This window comes from Conger conger, chromosome 8, assembly GCF_963514075.1.
Source record: "Conger conger chromosome 8, fConCon1.1, whole genome shotgun sequence".
In the NCBI taxonomy this organism is placed as follows: Eukaryota; Metazoa; Chordata; class Actinopteri; order Anguilliformes; family Congridae; genus Conger; species Conger conger.
This window is the reverse complement of record NC_083767.1, coordinates 18,187,070-18,208,174: the sequence shown is the minus strand read 5'-3', so window position 1 is coordinate 18,208,174 and position 21,105 is coordinate 18,187,070. Positions and strand designations below refer to the sequence as shown.

Here is a 21,105-nt window from a genome sequence, read left to right as displayed (position 1 = left end):
ACTTTATTGTTTCTTTAAAAATAATTATTATTATTTAGCTTGTTTTAAACATTACTGATAGCTACTATATAGTTAATAAGGTAAAGTATACAGTAACTTCTCATGCACTACAACCATGGTTGGTCGATTTGTGATATATCGTTACACTGAAACTCATAACACTCCACGCTTGAGCCAGGAGCGTGCCTCTCGGGTGTGGTCCATTATGCAATCAGGGCGAAACCTGCATCTGGAATGCACCGCATTATGGCTCCTGGCAAGAGACAATACACTGACGCTTGGCCATCATGTGTCTGAGACACTTCTATCTCTCAACACTCTTTTCACTACTACCCATACCAAAAATAAACATTAGATAAAATACACTTTAAAGGCATACTATATAGGATTTTCACCTTGAAAATACTATGAGACACTCAGTCATTACTATGATATACTGTCAACCTGTCTGTGTTCACTTCTGCCTAATACCTTTCTTGTCTACTTGTATTTGTTATTCTAAAAACTCCTTGGGCCTCTTCTGGGTGTGGCCTTTCTGTGCTGTATCTGAAAAGCATGTGGCCAATACACTGGACTCATACACTCTATTATCCAATAGAAGGAGGATGGGGTGCAAGATGAGGTGATTGGCTACCACAGCGATGAGCTGTGTTTGTGAGCGATTAGCCTTGGTGGCTAACCACTAAAATAGCTTTCCAGCTTTCGGTAACATTAGATAGCTGCCACGTTATTAGATAGCTAACTAAATCTAGTTTTGAACGTCAGCTGGCTGGCCATAATAGCTTTGTCCCACTGCACAGTACTAATGTTACTGATTATATTTTGTGAGACTCTACTGGCATATTTCTTCTCTTGGGCAGGGAGCTCATGCCTAAATTCAAAAGAGGTCTGATAAAAATAAAATTGACATGATGCGTGTATATATTTCGTAATGTTGCAGGAACGCTCGAGAGCAGATTGAAATTCACTGGTGTTGGCACTAGCATCAGTGGCTAGCATCACCACTAGCTAACATTTAGTTAGTGAACTATATACAAACACAGGTAACGTCAGTTAAATATCTAGCTAATGGCCTGTGTGGAAAGCAACTACTAAAACTGACATCTGATGGACATGCATCTGTACCACACACAGGTGCCACAGTCTACATGTCACACATAGTCTCAAACATACAGTACAGTCTGGAAGGATTTGGAGAGTGACACATTGGTGTTGTTTTGGCTCTGTACTCCAGAAAATAGTATTTGAAATGACTAGGAGGGGTGCAGACTGCAGAAGTGCAGTTTTAATTTGATTGTGTTTACGTCCATGTAGCAATTACAGCCCTCTTCATACATAGTTGTACCTGAATGTATATGCATGCTTGTCTCTACTGTGCACACATACTGTATCTCACCCCTACAATACATTGCCATTCTTCTGCTACAGGTACTACATGTTCTAGGGTACATGCTTTGTCATATAAATCATTCTATGACACTTTAAGACACTCCTTCAGAGGAGAGGAAAAAACTAAATCAATACAGGTTTTTTATTATTATTCAAACTGAAATTAGGGTGGAGCGGAATATCATTAAAATTTTTGAAATAGTTACCAATTTCTTGACAATTTGATGACAAGTCTTCCATCAGGTGAACTGACCCTTGGTGATTTTTTCAATTAACACATAAAGCAATACTTCACCTTGCCAAAATTCACACTTGACATGCCAATTTTCACTAGCTTTTGGTGGCTGCTCACAATCAATTCAAATATCTCACACTGGCATAGCATGCTCCAAATGGTACTCTCCCCCCTTCCTATCTTCAGACAATGACTAGTCTACATCACACACTTCAGCCACACCTGACCATTCAGTATCCTGCCGACTAGCTGTCTTGTCCCTTCAAGCAGCCTATCTTCACAAACCTGGTCCTTCCCTGCTCTCATCACCCAGTTGATGGAACAACCTCCCTCAACCAGTGAGGAAGGCAGGTTCGCTGGATGTCTCAAAAGCCAACTTTTCAAATGACAGCTTCTTGTTACTCAATAAATAAGTAAATGACATTGATAGTGGCACTTACATGATTGTAACTGTACCTCTAACTTTAACTTATAGTATAGTGTATTCTGATCACATGAAATGCACTTCTGTATCTTGCACTGGCTAAAAGGGCCTGCTAAATTACTAAACTGTAAATTGTGGCTACTTTCCGATGACCTTGCCATGGTGTGTTATACTGCAACTGCATAGAAATGCCATACTCCATAATTCAACTTCCAGCATAGAAACACCAGTGAAGAAGTGTGCGTGATATGATACAGAGACAGGAGAGAAGAAGAAGAAAAAGGAAGAACAGGGAACAGTTGCACAGTGCTTCATATACGGTTCTGCCAAGGGATCATCTCACTGTATAAAAATGCTGAAGCCCACAGAGGCCCCTGCTGTGCCATTAACAGTGCTGGCTGGGGAGCGATGATTCTTGTGGGAGAGAATGAAATGAGTAAGACCGGGGAGAGCCAGCAGTTCATTTGATCCAGGACATTCCGTGTGGGAGCTGATGACCATGCAAGCTCTCTTGAATGCTATCCAATAGTTCTCACTTGTTGTGTCCCAGCACAGACATCTTACTGGTGCGCAGTCTTCTCGACCAGCAGGACACAGTAACAAACAGAAACAAAGTAGAAAATCATTATTGCCATCTTTGTTGCTGGCATTAAATAATAACTAATTAAATGAATAAATAAGTACAAATTCAATGCCAAAATATGTCTATAGATGAAGGTAATGTGCTCAACAGACATTGCAAATAAATTCTAAGGCTTTGAGTGCCTATGTCCAAATCAAAAACTTGCCAGTCCTCACTTTATGTTTTTACATTTTAGATTTTTTTCAGGTTTTTAATTCTGGAGGCCTACTGGAATAGGAAGAAAAATATAGAGTGAATGTGTACTTATATTTCTCACTTTAAGCTTGAAGTTAGGTCCAATCCACTGTTTTATTACATGTGATATCAAAAATACTTCTATAACAGTGTTGTGAAAACATAAATTGCTTTTATTTAGTCATCCTTTAAGTAATGCATTCTGGAAGTTTCTGTTTTCAATTATATAACAAATGAAAATGCATGATTATAAATTGCATAAATGTTTTGGACACAGTCCTTGTAACAATATATAATTAATATTCAACAATTGTATAAAGCGATATATGAAATAATTATGCTTTATAATCAATTAGTTAATAATCAAAATCTAATTCCACTTCCAGTCACCATTTCAAATGCAATACTTTTATTTAATTGTTAAACCCACAGTGAAACAGTCGTACACTGCAGCTCCTTCGGGGTTACTTTACGGCGGGCGTACACACGGGACAGATCCCGCCCGCTTCCTGTTGGTGTGAGGGCAAACATACGCAGCGCATCGGCATCACCGCAATCTCCGTACTATTCCTCGCTTCTAGCATGGACAGCGACCCGAATCTCACCTCCCATGGGTGTCGCCCCGCCCCACCCAACAGCACAACCCATGAAACCGTCATGTGACTTGCACACAATCCACTCTGGAGTTTTTAAGAAACTGGGCACAATTCATCACACTAATGAAGCAGTTTGCGTTTTCCATGTTTTATGAATTCCGTTCTGTGACTGTAACGACGTTTATAGTGTTATTCAGATTTTTCCTATAAGGACAACGAATTGCTACATTGCTACTAACATTGGAGTACAGTATAAACGCACAACAACACAGGTTAAGTAAGTAGCAGTGTTTTTTGTCAACTATTGTCAATTTATCAGAGCTTCTCCTGTGATCATATTTATTGGTTACTATTTAAAGCGATCACCACGCGCATATAGGGTACCGATTGTTTTAGCAAATTATTTTTCAAATAGCCTTAATGTTAATGTGTACTTTTAGTTAATGGTAAAACTTTTTCTTTGTGCGATTGTCCAAGCTATCTAAAGTATGCTATACTAGCTACATACAGAGGGTAATGCGACCGGGACAGGTAAGGAGGTAGTTTAGAACACAGGTGTGAATGGTTGCTATGGTTTTAGGGTATTGCTATTTTTTTCTAGACCGGGGTTCTCCTAGAAATACGCGTTAGGCAATCTATCATCTACCATTTGAGTTAGGCTACAATCAATTAAATAATTAGAAAGTGAAGGAATTCATTATGAAACCATACTAAGTGTAAAGAAAGGAAGGCACGTTGCCCAGGTGAAGTTAGACCGGTTAGACACTACGGCGACACTAATTCCCTTCAACCGATACCGATTTGATGAGAACAGTGTAGAGCTGAAAGTGTCTCATGTAATACATCTTTCACTGATGTCTGCACAAATCATCCTTAAATTTACGTGGAGCTAAAATAGATATACCAGTACACATGCGCTAAACTGGACACATTTACCAAATCGTATAATGGATTATTATTTTCTTGATGATGATGATGATGATGATGATGATGATGATGATGATGATTATTATTATTATTGCTCAATAAAAGCGATTAAATACAAATACATGTCTTTATATGAGAAGTGATATGACATCAAACATACCTGGAATAGAATAAATAAAATCATAATGCAACTTCAAGTAATGCCACAAATGGCACGAAACTGAATGGAAGTTATTTGTATTTACTGTTATTGTGTATATATTATTATATTATATTTGAATTGATATGTGAATATTATACTTAATATGATCTCACACCACATGTTTTAATGATATTTCCATGCAATGTAATATTGCACCACGTTGTACAGTGATGCATTCATTTTCTGACCCTTGTGTGCTATGATGTTTAATAGATGTACTAGACCGTAAACCAGTGACAGAATCCCACTGAAGCATACTTCTGTGGTAAATTGTTGCATTCTGTGTTACGACCATGTTTCATAAGCCTACATATTAAATTTCCTTCCAGAACCCGCGTCTTAGACCTAGGCAGGAAGGTAACCCCCTTCCCACCCGGGTTAGATAAGGGTCATTTCAGAACTGTAGTTACCCCACCCCAATGTGACAGTGTGACTATAGACAAATGCGTACCTGACATGCGGGCATTTGCAGGCTCATTGAATGTAGTTTAGTGAGTTGATAGCTGGGCAGGTCAGTATTTTCCTATTTGTAAACTCAGAATGCTAAACCGGGTGTTCACGGGTGTACATATGAAGCAGCCTTCCTCTCTGAAGCACAGTGAACGGATAGCATTTGGGACTTTCTCTCCCTGACGCCGTCTTTCTCCCCCCGTTTCCCTGCCTCGGTCCCCTCCCACCCTCGTGTCACCTGGCTTCACTTCCTGAGCTTTTGTTTCAAGGCTGAAGCTTGCGTCAGACATTCTGCTTGGCACAAGCAAGCTCACTTCCTGTTTGAAGCATGGAGGGTTGTGGGATGTGGGGTGTAGAGGGGGGCTTTCGACTTAGCAACTTCATTATCAGAAACTCCATTCACTCACAACTCCTCAGCACCACCACCACTAGTACCATACACACACACACACACACACACATACACACACACACACACACATATCATGCGTTGTGTCACATCAGAGAACAAAGAAAAAATATTCACTAAGGCACACAAAAATACTCTCTTTGTCTTTCTCTCTATCGCACCTTTACTTGCTCACCCCTAGATGTGGAGTGACATACAGTATATGGACATTTAGATACATGCCAGTTTTTGGACACTTTCTAAAGACATCTACCTGGACATAAATAAATATGTCAAGTAAATATTAACCTTTTTTTTGTTCTTTTTCTCTCGCTCATTCCATTTCAGTTTAATGAAACAATGGGAAATGTTACAAAACAGACCATTTAGAACTCACAATTAAAATTCAAATCTGAACAGTTCCCCAGATTCACCTACAGTAGAATTACAGCATAGCTCAGAACTTCAGGGGTGGGCCTTCTCCTGTGCTCCCATTGGGTTGTCCGTCATGTGGGTGGAGCTTAACAGGGCGAGGCTTGGCGTGGCAAAGCAGGGTGGGGTAAGTCACAGTGAGAGGAACCCAACGAGCAGCCGGTGCTGATAAGAGCCACAGGAGGGAGTGGGGGATGGGTGAAACCATTGTCTGGGAGGCATATGGGGGGGTCTCTCTCTTGCTCGTTCTCTCTCTGCCCCTCTCAGTCTCTCTCCATGTCTCTCGCTCTTTCTCTCGGGTTCGTTGAAGTTCTGTAAGACGGAAAGGAGACAGGCCAGGCAGGAAGCTGCCTCTGCACACAGTGACCCCACCTCCCCCGGTCTCTCCAGTTCATTCAGCAAGCCCTTCTGCTCTAAACCGGATCACTTTGAACGTCACTGCTATGATTTATTTCATATAAAGGTTATTTCTTTTTCCGTTTAGCAACTTTTTATTTGGGGGCTTGAATGCTTCAGTTCAAGCAATCCCTGCCTTTGTTTTTTGTTTTTTTGTTTTTAGTTGAAAAAAGGTTTCTGAGAAATGTTTATCAGGAAGTTACTTCTATATGAACTCTGTTAGGTTGACTTTGAGCCTGCTTTTCCTGCAATTTGTTTTTTTCATACATAATTAAATAGCGGCGGCACGGATGGTGCAGTGGGTAGCACTGCCGCCTCACAGCAAGGAGGTCCTGGGTTCGAATCCCCGTCGGCCGGGGCCTCTCAGTGCGGAGTTTGCATGTTCTCCCTGTGTCTGCGTGGGTTTCCTCCGGGTACTCCGGTTTCCTCCCACAGTCCAAAGACATGCATGTTAGGCTGATTGGAGAGTCTAAATTGCCCGTAGGTATGAGTGTGTGAGTGAATGGTGTGTGTGCCCTGCGATGGACTGGCGACCTGTCCAGGGTGTGTTCCTGCCTTTCGCCCAATGTATGCTGGGATAGGCTCCAGCCCCCCTGCGACCCTGTTCAGGATAAGCAGGTTCAGATAATGGATGGATGGATAATTAAATAGCTCTTGAAAACTGCTTTAAGCAATCAAAGCCTTCTTGTCAATTATGATTTCCCTTCTTGTGCCATACGGGAACTACTTATTGGCTGCGATTTATGGATTGTGCTGTCCACATATCATTTTTACAAAGGAAGAATATCAACCTGTATTGGTGTGAGACCAACACTTTTCAATTATGATATACACTCACTGAGCACATTATTAGGTATTTATTTAGACTTTTTTTTTTACTTCTGCTGCTGTAGCATATCCACTTAAGAGGTTTGATGCGTTGTGTGTTCAGAGATGCAAATGTGTGGTTATTTGCTTTACTGTCACCTTCCTGTCAGCTTTGACCAGTCTGACCCTTCTCTTCTGACCTCTCTCATTAACAACGCGTTTCTGCCCGCAGAACTGCTGCTCACTGGATGTTTATTTTATTTTTATTTTTTTTCCGCACTATTCTCGGCAAACAAGATCACATTTCTTCCCCATTCTGATATTTGATCTGAACAAAAGCTGAACCTCTTGACTATGTCTGAAAGCTTTTATGCATTTAGTTGCTATCACATGATGTGGGTGATTAAATATTTGCATTAACAAGCTGGTGTACAATTCTACCTAATAAAGTGCTCGCTGAGTGTATGTATATTATATTAGTGTTAAACCTTTTATTAACAATTATTTTAATAGTTATTTCTCTTTTGTTTGCTAAGCAGTGCACTTGGGACATGGAATCTGCTTACTTTTCATCTTGGCAGTTAGCCAGTGAACATCTACATGCTTATAAAATCATATTTGCAGCATGTAGCCTGTGTAAACATGTCTTGGGATTGCTGTTTAACTGTGGATTGTAAAGCTCTTCATCGTCAACTTAAAATAAATGTATTTCATATAGGTGGTTTTCAGACACGTTAGACCCAATTTTAGAGAGGGAGCGTGAGGAGCCCCTGAACAATTCCTCATTTGAGAACAGACACCCTTTTGTCCATTTTGTGTGGAGGAAGGAATTCTTATGTTGCGCAAGGGTGGTGCTCAGATTTCCCATTATACCCCACTCACATCGACGGCACTGGGTTGAGTAATCAGAAGAGAATCTGCCGTATGTAATTCCACAATGAACATAAGATTGTTACTTCTTTCTGCTGTTTTCTTTAAATGTAAAATGCAGCCAGTCTAAAAATCTTTGAAAGGTTTTTAGCTGTGGTGAGGCTGTATATAGAATTCTGTCACTCGTGTTGGTTTTTGGTACTGTGTTAGACAGCACAGGCATATTATTTCTTTTATAAATTTCATGGCAGCCATTGTGACTGATCTTGGCTCTGAATTCGATGCCAGAGCCTTGTGGTTCCTGTAAAACACAAAGAATCAGTGTAATCGTGGGTTTGTTTGCGACGGCAGCTGAACCAGAGCACTGCTCTCAGGGAGTTTTCATGTCCGGGGATAAATACGTGAGAAGATGGTGAAACGTACCAGGCGATGCCCTCCTGCTTTCTGTCATGTGTTGCACAACGGAGGTTTATGTCAATGTGATTTGCAATACGTTTGCTCAACTTTCAGCCAGAGAACATAGACCTCAGATGTGGGGGATTTGGGTGTGACCAGTCATTTAGAGCTGGATTGAAATGAGTAGTACGCCACCATGGATTTAAGACCATGGTCATCGTTGTAACCTCAACTGCTTTTTCATTTTCAGAAAAAACTTCCCATGGTTCCCTGCTGGGTTCAAGCATCTTGTACAATATCATTCAACAGAAAGACATTCTCGCATATCAATCATAATGACCTCAGTCTAGTCATTGTGAAAACGGCCTTATGCGACTGTGAGTGGGGTTTACTGTCAGTGGTTTGATTGCCTAACATGAGGACAGAGAGCATCCAGACATCAAGTGGTGAATTAAGTCTTATCTGCGGCAGATGTGATTTCAGATTAAAGACATGTTGGAAATTTCATCAGGTCGGCAGCTGCGCCTGTAATTATAAGTCTAAGCCCCTGAATATGTCTGACTGAAATAAATGCTAAATTATACAAAATGACTCATCATGCCTACTACATGTTTAGCTAACGGAATAACGATTGCAAATCTATTCATTATCATTACTAAAATAACAGGTAATTCCGGAAGATTAATCGCATCAACAATCCAGAAATATGTTAGCGTACACAATATACAGACTTCTTGATGGTACTGTGCACTAGGCTGTCACCTGTTTTTGGTTGTTTTCGGTTGAAGTGAGACATGACACACTGGAACATTCTTAATTTTGGATTTGAGGAGAAGCCCTGAAATAGAGGATGGCAGAATGGCAAAAGAGCAGTTGAGTGGGTCCTGCTTGTAAATTGACCCAGGATTTGGCGGTATTTCTCTCCTGCACCAGCCTGAATAGCTCCCCTTGTCCGGGTCGTTGTGGGAACATTGTTTTCTGTCCGACAGCCCGGGGGTCGGGTGTGGCTGCAACACATTGTCACCCCCTCCCTGTCTCTACTCAACTCTACCTGTTGGTTCCAGTCACAGAGGCCCCTGGACATTCCAAGCCCGTGTTCAACCCCTGTGAGAAAGAAAAACAATGAATGCTAATATGTGTTCGTGTTCTGTAGTGCCAATAATTCAGCAATAACTTATACTCTGTCTTTAGAAGTTTGCAGTACAGTGTGATTAAACCACATCTGTATGGAACATCCATTAACGGATGAGCCAAGGCCCTTTCCCAACTCGGAATTGGAAAGCCATTGGCTATATGTTGTTGATGTGGCTATACGTTTGATTTGACTTAATTCTGAGAGCTGTTGCATGTTCCAAAATATTCTCCTATGGGTTTACAGTTTATTTTCTCTGAGGCATTAAGCTAGGTTTATACAAGTGCTGTTTTAGTTACCCACTAAGCTCACCACAGCCATAGACACACAGTGTGTAAACAGACCGGTGGCGATTACTTATTTTTAGTGCCTTTGTTTTATGGACACTTTTCTTATCGTCTCTGAAGAAAGGCATCTCACACCAATGGTGTTAAAGTCTCTAGCTCCGTAAGCTTTCTTTTCTCCCCAGGAATGGTACCTTATCTGTATGTCAGGTGTGTGTGTATAGTGTATGTGTGTGTGCGTCTGTGTGTAATTTGAAATACAGTATGGTGTTATCTATACAGCGCTATATTCTGTGTTAATTATTAAGTGAGATGGACATTGTCCTCTGTGAGTTCAAAAGCAGTGGACTTCGGCTTGGCCGTGTTCATATATTTGGTCTAAAGGGAGGGGGTTACAAGGGGGTAGGGGTTGCAGTAAGCAAGCTTTGCAGAATAAAGATCTTGTGGGCCTAAATAGTTGGTACAGTTTATATGGGACCATTTATATTCATTGTAAAAGCCAGGTCTAGGTGTAATAGTTTGTATAGCACTATTCTGCTGGTTGACTTGCACATCCATATTTGAGATTTGCTAGGGAAGCTAACATTTGTATTTAATCCCCTCTAAGATGCCAACATGAATGGCAAGGACAAGTAGTTATCTCCAATTTTGCATTTTTATTATACTGCCGTAATTATAGCTAAAATTCTACATGAATTTTAGATCTTTTATCAAGTGTATTCCTAACTTCCGGAAATGGAAGTGGATTAACACGAACAAACGTATAGCGCCACAGTCTGCAGGGCTCATTTCTCTGCTCCGTGCAGAACAACGAGGGGGAGGAATGCGAAGAATTGTATTGCCAGTGATTGTATGAGGGTATGATTTGTGGAACATGCTGAGGTATTCAAATTACATTCGGAGGAGGAATAGGGCCAGCGCCCCTGTTATTTGAGTGGGAAAGGCTCTATAGTGACAAGCGAATCAGTGCCTCCATGTATCTTTAATTTTAATATTCAGCCACCTGTTGAAAATAAGGTCCCTGCTGTGCCAACAATTCGACCAGTTGGCCAACCAGCCAGCTGAACTTGAGCCATTCGACAAAAGAAACCACATACAGCTGGCATGGGAGACCACGGTATAAGTGCCGTTGGCAGTAGGAAACAATTTACAAAGCGTGGCCGGAGAACAGATTGTCTGCGGCACTAATGCGCTGTGCAGCTTGCTGGTAGAGCAGGTGTAGATCCGGGATACGATCCCACAATCCGCCTGGCCCAGAAGAGAGTGCTGAGCCAGTAGCGCGACTGCTTCACTCAGCGGCCGCAGCGGCCGCGGAGGGTCATGTTACCTCCTGCTGGTGGCTCTTTTGAAATTCCAGGTAATTACAGGGATGGGTCAGCGCTAGAATGTCTCCTGTTTGCCTAAGCCCAAAACAGTGCACCGTGAGAAGTCAGTCATCAACAGGAAGCTTTGCGCATGCCTTCAGGCAGGGGAACTCATACGGTGGCCAGTCATTCCTCTCATTGAAGTCACATGTCAGCAAGCAGAGCCCCCGTCATCTCATTCAAGTTAAAATGTTATTGACAGAGCACAGTTATTACAGTATTGCTCCACTTGATCAAGGTGCTTCTCTCTCGCTCTCTCTCTCTCTTTTACATTGTGTTTTTTCTGTCGAAAGCACTGTCCGCACAATCAGTTGCCATCTTAACAACAAATTTCTCAGCTGCAGTACTGTGATTGCTCAGCTTATTAACATGTTTCTTTTGAATACTGCTGCTGATTGTAGCTTTTATACTGTTTCAGAACTCCTAGTGGAGGTTCCAATTCTCTAAACACCGTATTTCTAAACTACCAATAAGACACAACGACTGTATCTGCTTCAGTTCATACATGGCCTGGTGTTAGAACTGAGCAGTGTCCTCTTATGCATCACTTTAAAGATAATGTTACTCCGGGATAGGCGTGTTTTGGTTGGTGTTCCTATCTTTGTGAACGTGTCCATAAAGCCAGTGTGCTCCGGTACACAATAAAACGTGTACTGCCATGCTGCTAAGCTGATAAACTGTTCAAATGGGGAGTGTAGCACTAAAAACTAAAAGAATGTTCACACATAAAGGAAGAAAAAGCACGTGGTAAGGAGTGTCACTGTATCATGTTTCAAAAACTCACATTGCGCTGTTTGACATTGTGTTTTAAAATTCTCCACTTTGAGGGATCCGTTTAGTCATATTTCACTTTAGACTGTACTGGTTGAATTTCAGTTGGAGCTCAATTTGGAGCTTCAACCATCACACAGTGTCAATGTCTAGAGTGAAATGTTTACTGGCAGTTGTTCTGGGAGGTTATATATGTAAATATGGGACATTTATAGAGCTGTTTTCATCTGGCCTGTTTGATTACCTGCATGAGCTCTGTGTTAAAGAGTGAGTTAAAGTGTGGACTGCCCATAACTGAAATGCATTGCAGGTGCCACTCTAGACACTCTATGCAGTTGTTTAGGGGACCAACCAACCTTCGTTTTAAATGTTTTATTATTTTGTAAGACATTTTATAAGTAATTGTGTTAATTGCTTTGTCGATGCTGTTGTTCTTGCGCCATTTCTCCAGTCCATTCTTGTTTAGGGCCACCAAAATCCTAAAGCCGGTTCTGTCCACAGTCATGTTGAAGAACTGATGAACACTTGTCGCTCAATGTCAGACTCATGTCTGGGCATCATCCTTTTAGACATAATTCCCTTCACCATGGCACAGGATTCCTGGTCCTCTCAATGAACACAACATTCCAGTCTGCTCTCAATGTAAACAATAGGGTCAGTGGGTTTATGTTCATTTTCCTTCACAGAATAGGCTGACACCATATATTTCTGTATAGTTTTCAATTAATAAACCTACCTACAGTACATCTGGTGACCTCTGACAGCAGTTTGCCTTGTTTCAAAATTGTCTCCTGACGTTTCTGTCACAACACAGCATGTTCTGTCTTGCCTTTGACAGCTAGTCTGCTCGTCTGATCCTTATCAGAATTTCTTTGTTTGTTTTCACATTTGGCCCCAAAGGTTCACCACTGCCCGAAGCCCTTTGCTATTCACACAGTATTCATCGCTACTTCGCTCTGTTTGCTGATATTTAAAGGCATGTATTCGGTGGTTTTCACAGGGAATCTTTAGGCCTCAATATGGGATCTATGGGAGACATTGAGACTCCATTCCAAAATGAATTCACCTTCTGAGTGTCCATGCTCCTAAAGCTTGGAAAAACCCCTTTGCATGAGTATTGGCAATGTATTGTCATGTTATATCCTGATGAAAAACTGATGGACGCACTATGAACATTTGTTACATTTTTATAAGTGCTTATCAATGGGGCATATACAGAATGTGGATAATAATCTGACAATTATAGCTGTTAATTATGCAAACAAACTGGGAGGTTATTTTTTCATGTTCCCCCAAATAAAATATTTTTTCAAAAATGCCAAATGATTATTTCATTTTCATTCATTTCTTTGGTGCAATGAATGCTGAGTATTACTGTCCTATATACCTTATTATGTTGGTTTATAAAACAAGCAAACCTATGAGGATGTATGAAACCACACTAGAGCACTAACTGCCACACTGGAAATTTCAAAAGTTCACAAACAATGTACTTGACAAAAAGTTTTGCTCTTTCATTTTTATAAATAAGTGGCTGCTGTCAAATTAGGTGAATGGGCCTCTATGGGAAAAGTGAGTTTGATTTAATGTCCAACACCCCCCCCCCCCTTTGAGAGTCCTATTAAAATCCAGACTGGCATTGCAGAGGATGTTTTCTATTCTTTGGCAAAGCTTCAGCACTGAACATGTGTCTAATGACTCCAGAGAAAAGGCTTTCTGCCCATTTCTGTTTAAAACAGGCATAGCTTCCTGCGGTTCGAATATCCTGTTTGCTCACTGAAGCCTAGCATAGCAAGGCCAGGGCATGTGCAGAGGTCCTTCTCCAATGCTGCCTCTGAGATTGTGACCATCACAAATTCAACTTCTCTCTATCAAGCAACCTTGTTTTGTTGTAAATGCTGTGTCAGAGAACCTTATGTGTGTTACTTGCCCTGCGGTGTACATGGAGGATGTGTAGTGCAGTGTGTAGGTATTTGAACAGTGGTACAACTTATGTTCTTTTAGTTCCGTGCAACAGTACATTGGATTTGAAATGAAACAATGAAAATGGGGTTAAAGTACAGACTGTAACCTTTAATTTGAGGGTATGTACATCCATATCTAATAAATGCGAGTGAACTCTAATAGGCCTCACTCTCTCTCTCACGCTGTCCCCCCTTAATTTATCATTTCAGGATACGGTTGGCGGAGACACCAGGCAGACAAAAGGCCTACAGCATGCTCTTCTCTCCTCTCCCTGGGAACAGCGACCATTTCCACCAACTTCCTCCAGCCGGCTCCAGCCCCGCCCACGACCCCACCCAGCTGGACCCGCTGGACCTGTCCATCAGCAAGCGGGGGTCGCCCCCCTACTCCTCCCACAGCCCCCGGCCGCACTCGCCCTACGGCGGCCTCCACCAGCGGGACCCCAGGGCGCACTGGCGGCACGGCGGATCCTCCCACGGCCACGCCTCCTCTGGCCTGTCCCTGCACTTCCTGGCGCCCCTCCTGCAGGGCTCCGCTGCGGGCGTCGTCCCCCTGCTCTCGGGCGTCATGGTGCAGCCCCTCCCCTTCCTCGTGCCCCCACACATGCCCCTGCAGCCCGTCATGCTCTCGTCCATGGCCAGAGACGACATGCTGGACCTGCCCTCACACCCGCAAGGTGAACGTAGATCGGATGCCCTAGTTCCCTGTGTCGTATCAGTGGTTGGTTACTGGAATATGGAAATGCGCTTGCGCTTTGTCAAACTCGCATGGCTTAACAGCCCTTTGTGTTACACTTAAGACACTGACTCTATTGAGTCCACCAGAGCCGGCTCAACCCAAGTCACATAAATGGCTGCAGAGGGACAGCAGAATTTTTTTTTAAATGTATGCATTATTTATAATTTTGGGTTGGGAGGTAGAGGGGGAGGCATTTTCTGTTGGTGATGTGTGTGAAATCTTCCCTGCCGCTCTCTTTTTCTCATTGCCCACGTCTCTGTTCTTTGTCCAGTGACGGAAATGAAGTCGCCTGAGCTGTATGAGGCCTACGACATGCAGAAGCCCATCAAGTCTGAGCCGTACTCCGAATACGGCCAGGACCCCGGCTTCGACGAGGTGTCGTCCTCCGCCCTAGCCAGCCCCTCGCAGCCCTTTGTCCGCAGCGAGTAAGTCCTTTTCCTCGTTCTGGACTTCGTTAGAGCTTCGTTAAAGCTCCTGCCGGTCACAGTCTCGGATTCCCAAGAAATGAATTCCCTGAAGGAATGGGGCTGAAACCGTTGTGTTGTTAAAGTCATACTACAGCACTTACTGCATGCACAGCCTTAGTAGCTTTGGAAAGCAATGTTACTCAGTCAGATATGGCTAAATGACCATGATAAATCATTAGCACAGAGAATGAAATTCAGTCAGAGAAATTTAGCAAAATAATATTTTATTCCCTGATTATTTTTGTTGATTATTCCAACTGCTGAACCGAGCCAAACTTCTTGGTCTCCCGCCTCCTTCCATTCCTGCCGACATCAGGAGGAGATTCATGTGATGCCTGTTCTCTCTATTTTCCACACTGTAGAAACACCACCGAATCACACATGCACGTCGCTGAACGAGGCCAGCATTTTGTTTGTTTGTGCATCCCCTGGTGCATCCAATAGAAATGCCGGTGTGAGTGCAAATTTGAAAACGCCTGTAAACATGCGATTCCATATTTCGGGTTTTGGTGTCATATCGACGAGCGCCTTTACAGGCTGAGGCACCCGGAGGCTCCGAAATTCATCACCTCATCATCACCTTCGAATGACAAATTTAGGGAAGTACCCAAAGCCTCTCAAATGTCAGTCAGATCAGTTGTATTTTGATTTCACAGGAATGTTGCCACAGGGTGAAAACTTTAAACCCTTAAGTCTCAGGGCTGGGCTGGTCCGGGGGTTTTTTGCATTCATTTCTTTTTTCCAGGTGCAATTCGCAATCGCTATTAGGATATACCGTTTGAAAGTGAATCAAAGTTTCAAATGATAAAAACGTGCTAACTCGGAGAAACGTCAATAGAATGTCCATTGTTTACTTATAATTTCTCTGGAGGAATTAATATACCCATCCACAACTTTTTATTTTCAGAATACCAAATTTTCCCAATTGCTGAAAGTTGGATCATCTCTTGCTGAATGTGTTGTTTATTCTTGAACTACAGGTATACTTCTGGTCTCTTCTGAAAGGTAAACCTTTGGGGTTTGTTTTTCAAGAGTCAGAATTATAATATTAATTCAATATTATAGCAAAAAAGTGAAACTAAAACACAGTGAAAGGGGAAGCTTTTTTCTCACTGTCAAGAATTTCTGTTTTTGAGTGGATACAAATTATTGTGGCTGTGCCTGGTGTGCCACAAGCCAAAGCTTTTAAAAAGAGACCAGGACTATGCCTGTAGTCAAATGGGTTTGAGAATAGAAATAATTTTATCCATATTAGCATTTGCATTTCTGTGCATAAATCAAAAAAATAACAGTCTTACATAAGACCCAGGTGTAATCACATCCAGAAATCAGCCCAGTGACTGAGATGCCCGTATAGTGAAATTGCTATATGATAGCGGGTACTGTAGTTCATATCACCCCAGTCTGTGCTTTTTCAATGCCATCTGCTTCCTGAAACAGTTTTCCCCCTCCCCCACTCCCCGCCCCACCATCTTCAGAAGAACAGTCTTAAGATAAAGAAGAGAATACTGTTAAATGTTCATCCTCATCAAAAAATTTGAACGGGATAGAAACTTTGTGCCGGAATTGCGAACTGAAGAACGTAGAGCAGTACTATCACGTCTGTCAACGGGGTTCTGACCTGAAAACTCCCGGACGCCCGCCTGAGTCGTGAACCCTTCCCCTCCCGCACGCAATGACTTGACTTCCACATCAATCTCCCGAGGACCTCAGTAATGACAAGGCTCCCCGTGCCGTCCAATTTGAAGCTTGGCAGTGGTTGTTGAATGAGGGAGGTTGTTTATCTGCCAGTTTCCAGGACTGGGTCTCAACATCATTGTGTCAGCGCTGAGGTAATTACCCCTTGTGGAAGAGGGTGGGGTGGACCTGTCATCGCTTTTGCCCTGCAAGCTCTCTGCTGTAGTTTTTTCTACATTATTTCCAGGAATCGGGTGGGCGGTCACTCTGCAGCATTACGTGGGCACGTCTGTTCCCTCTTTGGGCTAAAACTGGAGACAAGAAAAGATTTTTAAAGCGTTGCTCTCTTAGTTGACACATAAATGATTCAGATCCCAGGATGTAGCCTACTTAACCCACTGAGCAGGCACGGATGAGAAGATTAGCCCAGTCAAAATGGGCCCCTCCTTCTTGGCTCTCTTGTCCACGTCCAGTGGCCATCCACATTAGATGGTGTATCTGCCAATCTCAAAAATATTGTCAAACAATGTCTTCAGACATTAAATCACCGTAAATCAGAATAAAGAGTGCGGTGTACGGACATATGGAGACAATGTCTGGATGAAAATTTCTGGCAACTTGGGAAACGTCAAACAGACAACATGGCGACGTTCCACATTCTCCGTGGGAAGCACATGCCACAAAACTGACACAAAGACTCTACTAATTACTTGCATACAGAATCTGAAATTATTACTGTTGTATAGAAAAGGAGACATATTTTACTTTTGCCTTTAAGGTACCCTTTAATTTATGGCTTTTAATTAACATTCTATTATAACAGACATGAATGAAAACCATTGTGTAACGTGCTACTTACCAAGACACTGCTACAATTGCGTAATGTGATTCAATCATTAAATGAGATGTCAAATGTCCACCTGTGTGTGCGTGCGTGTTTGTTTTGCCTCTCTGTGCATTGTGTAACTGTATCGGCATAGTGCGCAACCAAAAGGAAATGACTCATGAATAACAAGACACACAGAATAATTTGAGATGATTATGGAGGTAGAGGATCGGTTTGACATCCTAAGGGTGTGACTAGTGGCTGTTTTTCTTTCTTTTTTAATTTCATGTCCACACCCATGCCCCAAAAGACCACACCCTGGAGAGAGAGCGTGTGCAGCGGAGCGAGAAAGAGAGGCCGCAGCAGGAAATGTTTAACTACAGTGCTGCTCTGGCGGGTGTGGTGGTTTATTTGCCCAGATTACAGCTGCTTCCAAAAAAAGAACTCAAAGTGCAAAACAAGATAAGAGCGCAGAAAAAAATGCAACGCAGGTTTGCTCGGCGCTGACAAACGGCAAAAAGTATTCCTCGTCTGACAAGGGCCATTTGTCTTCTTACTCTCTTGTGGCGCAAAAGAGAAGCCAACGTAATCACAAGGCTTGCGTTGCCCTCTAGTGGGAAACCGTAGAGAACAACAAAAGTCCTCTAATGTTGAGAGAGGAAATATACTCCACTAGCTTTCATTTTTCACTTCCTACAGTCCAGATCTCTTTATATGCTCTCACAGTACATTACTTGTTTTTTTGTGATGACCTTCCTGTGGTTTTGGTGCCTAATGAGGATGTATTGCTTATTACTCTGAAAGACCTCTTCTCCTGTAGATAATCATTCTCTCCTGCCCAGAGTGTGCTGATGCAGATTTCTGTCTCTCCCCCCCCTCCCCCCTCCAGGAGCAGTAGTCCGTCTGTAATTGTGACCCTCAGGAAGTCCTCAGTAATTGTGGAATCCACCGACCCAAAGAGGAAGCGCATACATCATTGCGACTTTGGCGGCTGCAACAAAGTATACACCAAGAGCTCCCATCTCAAGGCTCACCGCCGCACGCACACAGGTAAAACCATGGGCCAAGACGCAAAAATAATCCCTAACAAAGAGTCACGTGTCCCAAAAAGAGGAGAATACCCTGGTGCAAAGTCCAGCTATGACCAGCTTGAAATGAACAGCTACCAGCTGTTTCAAAACCTAGCTGGAGCTGTTTTTCTTTCAGCTAATTTACTCTCCCCTCTGTAGGCGAGAAGCCCTATCTCTGCACATGGGAGGGATGCACGTGGAAGTTCGCCCGCTCGGACGAGCTCACCCGTCACTACCGCAAGCACACCGGCGTCAAGCCCTTCCAGTGCAGCGACTGCGACCGCAGCTTCTCCCGTTCCGACCACCTGGCTCTCCACAGGAAGCGGCACCTGCTGATCTAGGCCAGGCCTGTACGAGACGCTCCAGCCCCCGCGCGCTGCCCCAGAAAAGATAACGGGGCGTGATAACGACTATTGACGGCGATGGTCCGTCAGACGAAAGCTCCCAGCTCCTAACTGACATTTCTGGGTTCTTATCAAGGAGCGCCCTGTATCGACGTGGGATACAGATGATCGTCTAGAGTATCATATCTTCAAGCCCTCGCCAAACCTTCCGGTCTCCTTACCTGTTCAGCTGGTCTGAGCCGAGTCACTCCCACTCCCACTGTCCAATTAGCAGTATGTCCTCTGGTATTTATTTATTATTTTAAAGTAAAGCAAAACTTGAGCGAGACCACTTAAATGTGAATCTTTTTTTTTCCTGAATAAGATTTGCATACTGTTGATAAATACATAATCGGGCCTTCTTGTTAGCGGAATACTGTAGGGCTGCTCTGTGTTATGCTGTGCTATGTGTATGCGTGTTGCTTTTCTATTGAGTTTGTCCATAGTTATTGAAAGCCGTTGAAATCTGGAGATGTTATATAATACATGGATATGTCATTCTGTTTCCACGCATTTTATAAGTAACAAGAAATGGATAGTAATAGGGATAGCATCTGGGAACTCGCAAAAAACTCTGAGCCTTGGTTAAGCATTTATGTCATGATTTTTTTCATTTAGTACACCTGGTGGAAAAGTGGGCCTTCATAAAGTATGAAACTGTGGTTAAATTGAATAGAGGACATAGACTAAACAACAATAACAAAACGCAAGAAGACAAGGACCAAAGAGAGATACAGAGAGAGAGGCTTGAGCCACTGCTTCAGAGTAGCATAAATTAAAAATCTCTTTCAACGAACCATATGTTTTCTGGCAAGGGAAATTAAACTCCCTTTAAAAAAAATGTTTTCTAGCATAACCATACATTTGTTCATTAGCCAATCATATATCATAACCGTAAGTGTTTTCCGCTGGGTAGTGGGGATTACAGACAATTACTGAGAAGACACATTTGTCTGGGAATGTCTTTTTAACTTTGTATTCGTTCACAAATTTGTTAAATAAGGGCGCTGCAAACACTTATCATTGTCACTTTTCTCACAGTGTGCACTTCCTGTTTCAAACGGTTGTCCTCCTACTTCTTGAAATTGGCTATAGTGTACTGGGGGGGGGGGGGGGGGTGGTCATTTTGAATTTTCCCGTTGGCAGTGCTGCAGTTTGCCTTGAATAGAGCTGTTGTGGGCTTGCAACCTGTTTATTTCAGTCCTTCCTCTTAAAAAGCCAGTGCAAAAAAATACATTGATTAACCCTTTATTGGAATGTTTTTTTCTTCTAAATTCCATATCAGTGTTCTGAAAATCCTTTGCTTTCATTTACCAATGGTGAATGTTACATCAGAATTAGAGGATTCAGTTCAGAACATTCTAGTGATGTATTTGTGACCTTACACCCTAAAGAGTTAAAGTTAGCATAGCATATCATGGAGAGTCATATCAAGAATCATGGTTGTGACAGCATGTCTTACTGTGGAATGAACTATGCTGTCTGGCCCTGTTCATTTTTCTCTTTACGCCTGTGTGCTGGTTTGGTAATGGAGGCTCCAGAAAACTGAGGGTGCAGAACCTGCTCTGTAGCTGTGGTTAGTTGTCAACTACCAATGATGCATGGGTACCCAATTATAATTAAACGGATATGATTTCATTTTCTATTTTTAAAAAAGCAATTGTCAGACAGACCCAAATGTAATTGACTTTTGACTGTGAGAATGACATCTGATTGGTTCCCTGGGCATTATTATTTTTTTAAATTCTATTTGATAGGAAACCATTGTGCATTTATAATATTAAGACTGTACATATTATAATGAGGTGTATATATTGCTCTTTGTTTGTGAAACCTCTGGGAGCAAAACAGGGGCAGATTCGGTTTTATTATGTTCACTTCACACTCACTCTCATATTGCCATATTTGTTTTTCTCTACTTTTCTGCACACCATGTGATCAAATGTTCACAATTCAGGTTAAGCTACATACTGTATCCATACATACATACATACATACACAGAAACAGTATTGTATACCACATGCAATGGACAATATAGCGCTGCTCAAGATAAACACAAAACACTTTCGTGCTAAGAAGTATGTTCGGTGAAGTTTTG

General features: G+C 42.3%; 1 protein-coding gene across 1 annotated transcript; it reads left to right on the top strand.

The window, feature by feature from the left end:
* The first annotated feature begins 3,553 nt into the window (after positions 1–3,553).
* On the top strand, positions 3,554–20,108 carry LOC133135729 (Krueppel-like factor 3). Its single transcript, XM_061252961.1, has 5 exons — positions 3,554–3,738; positions 14,055–14,521; positions 14,855–15,008; positions 18,443–18,603; positions 18,783–20,108. Exons 2-5 carry the CDS (start codon positions 14,098–14,100, stop codon positions 18,962–18,964), a joined length of 921 nt encoding a protein of 306 aa, XP_061108945.1. The 5' UTR covers positions 3,554–3,738; positions 14,055–14,097; the 3' UTR covers positions 18,965–20,108.
* Positions 20,109–21,105: the final 997 nt, after the last annotated feature.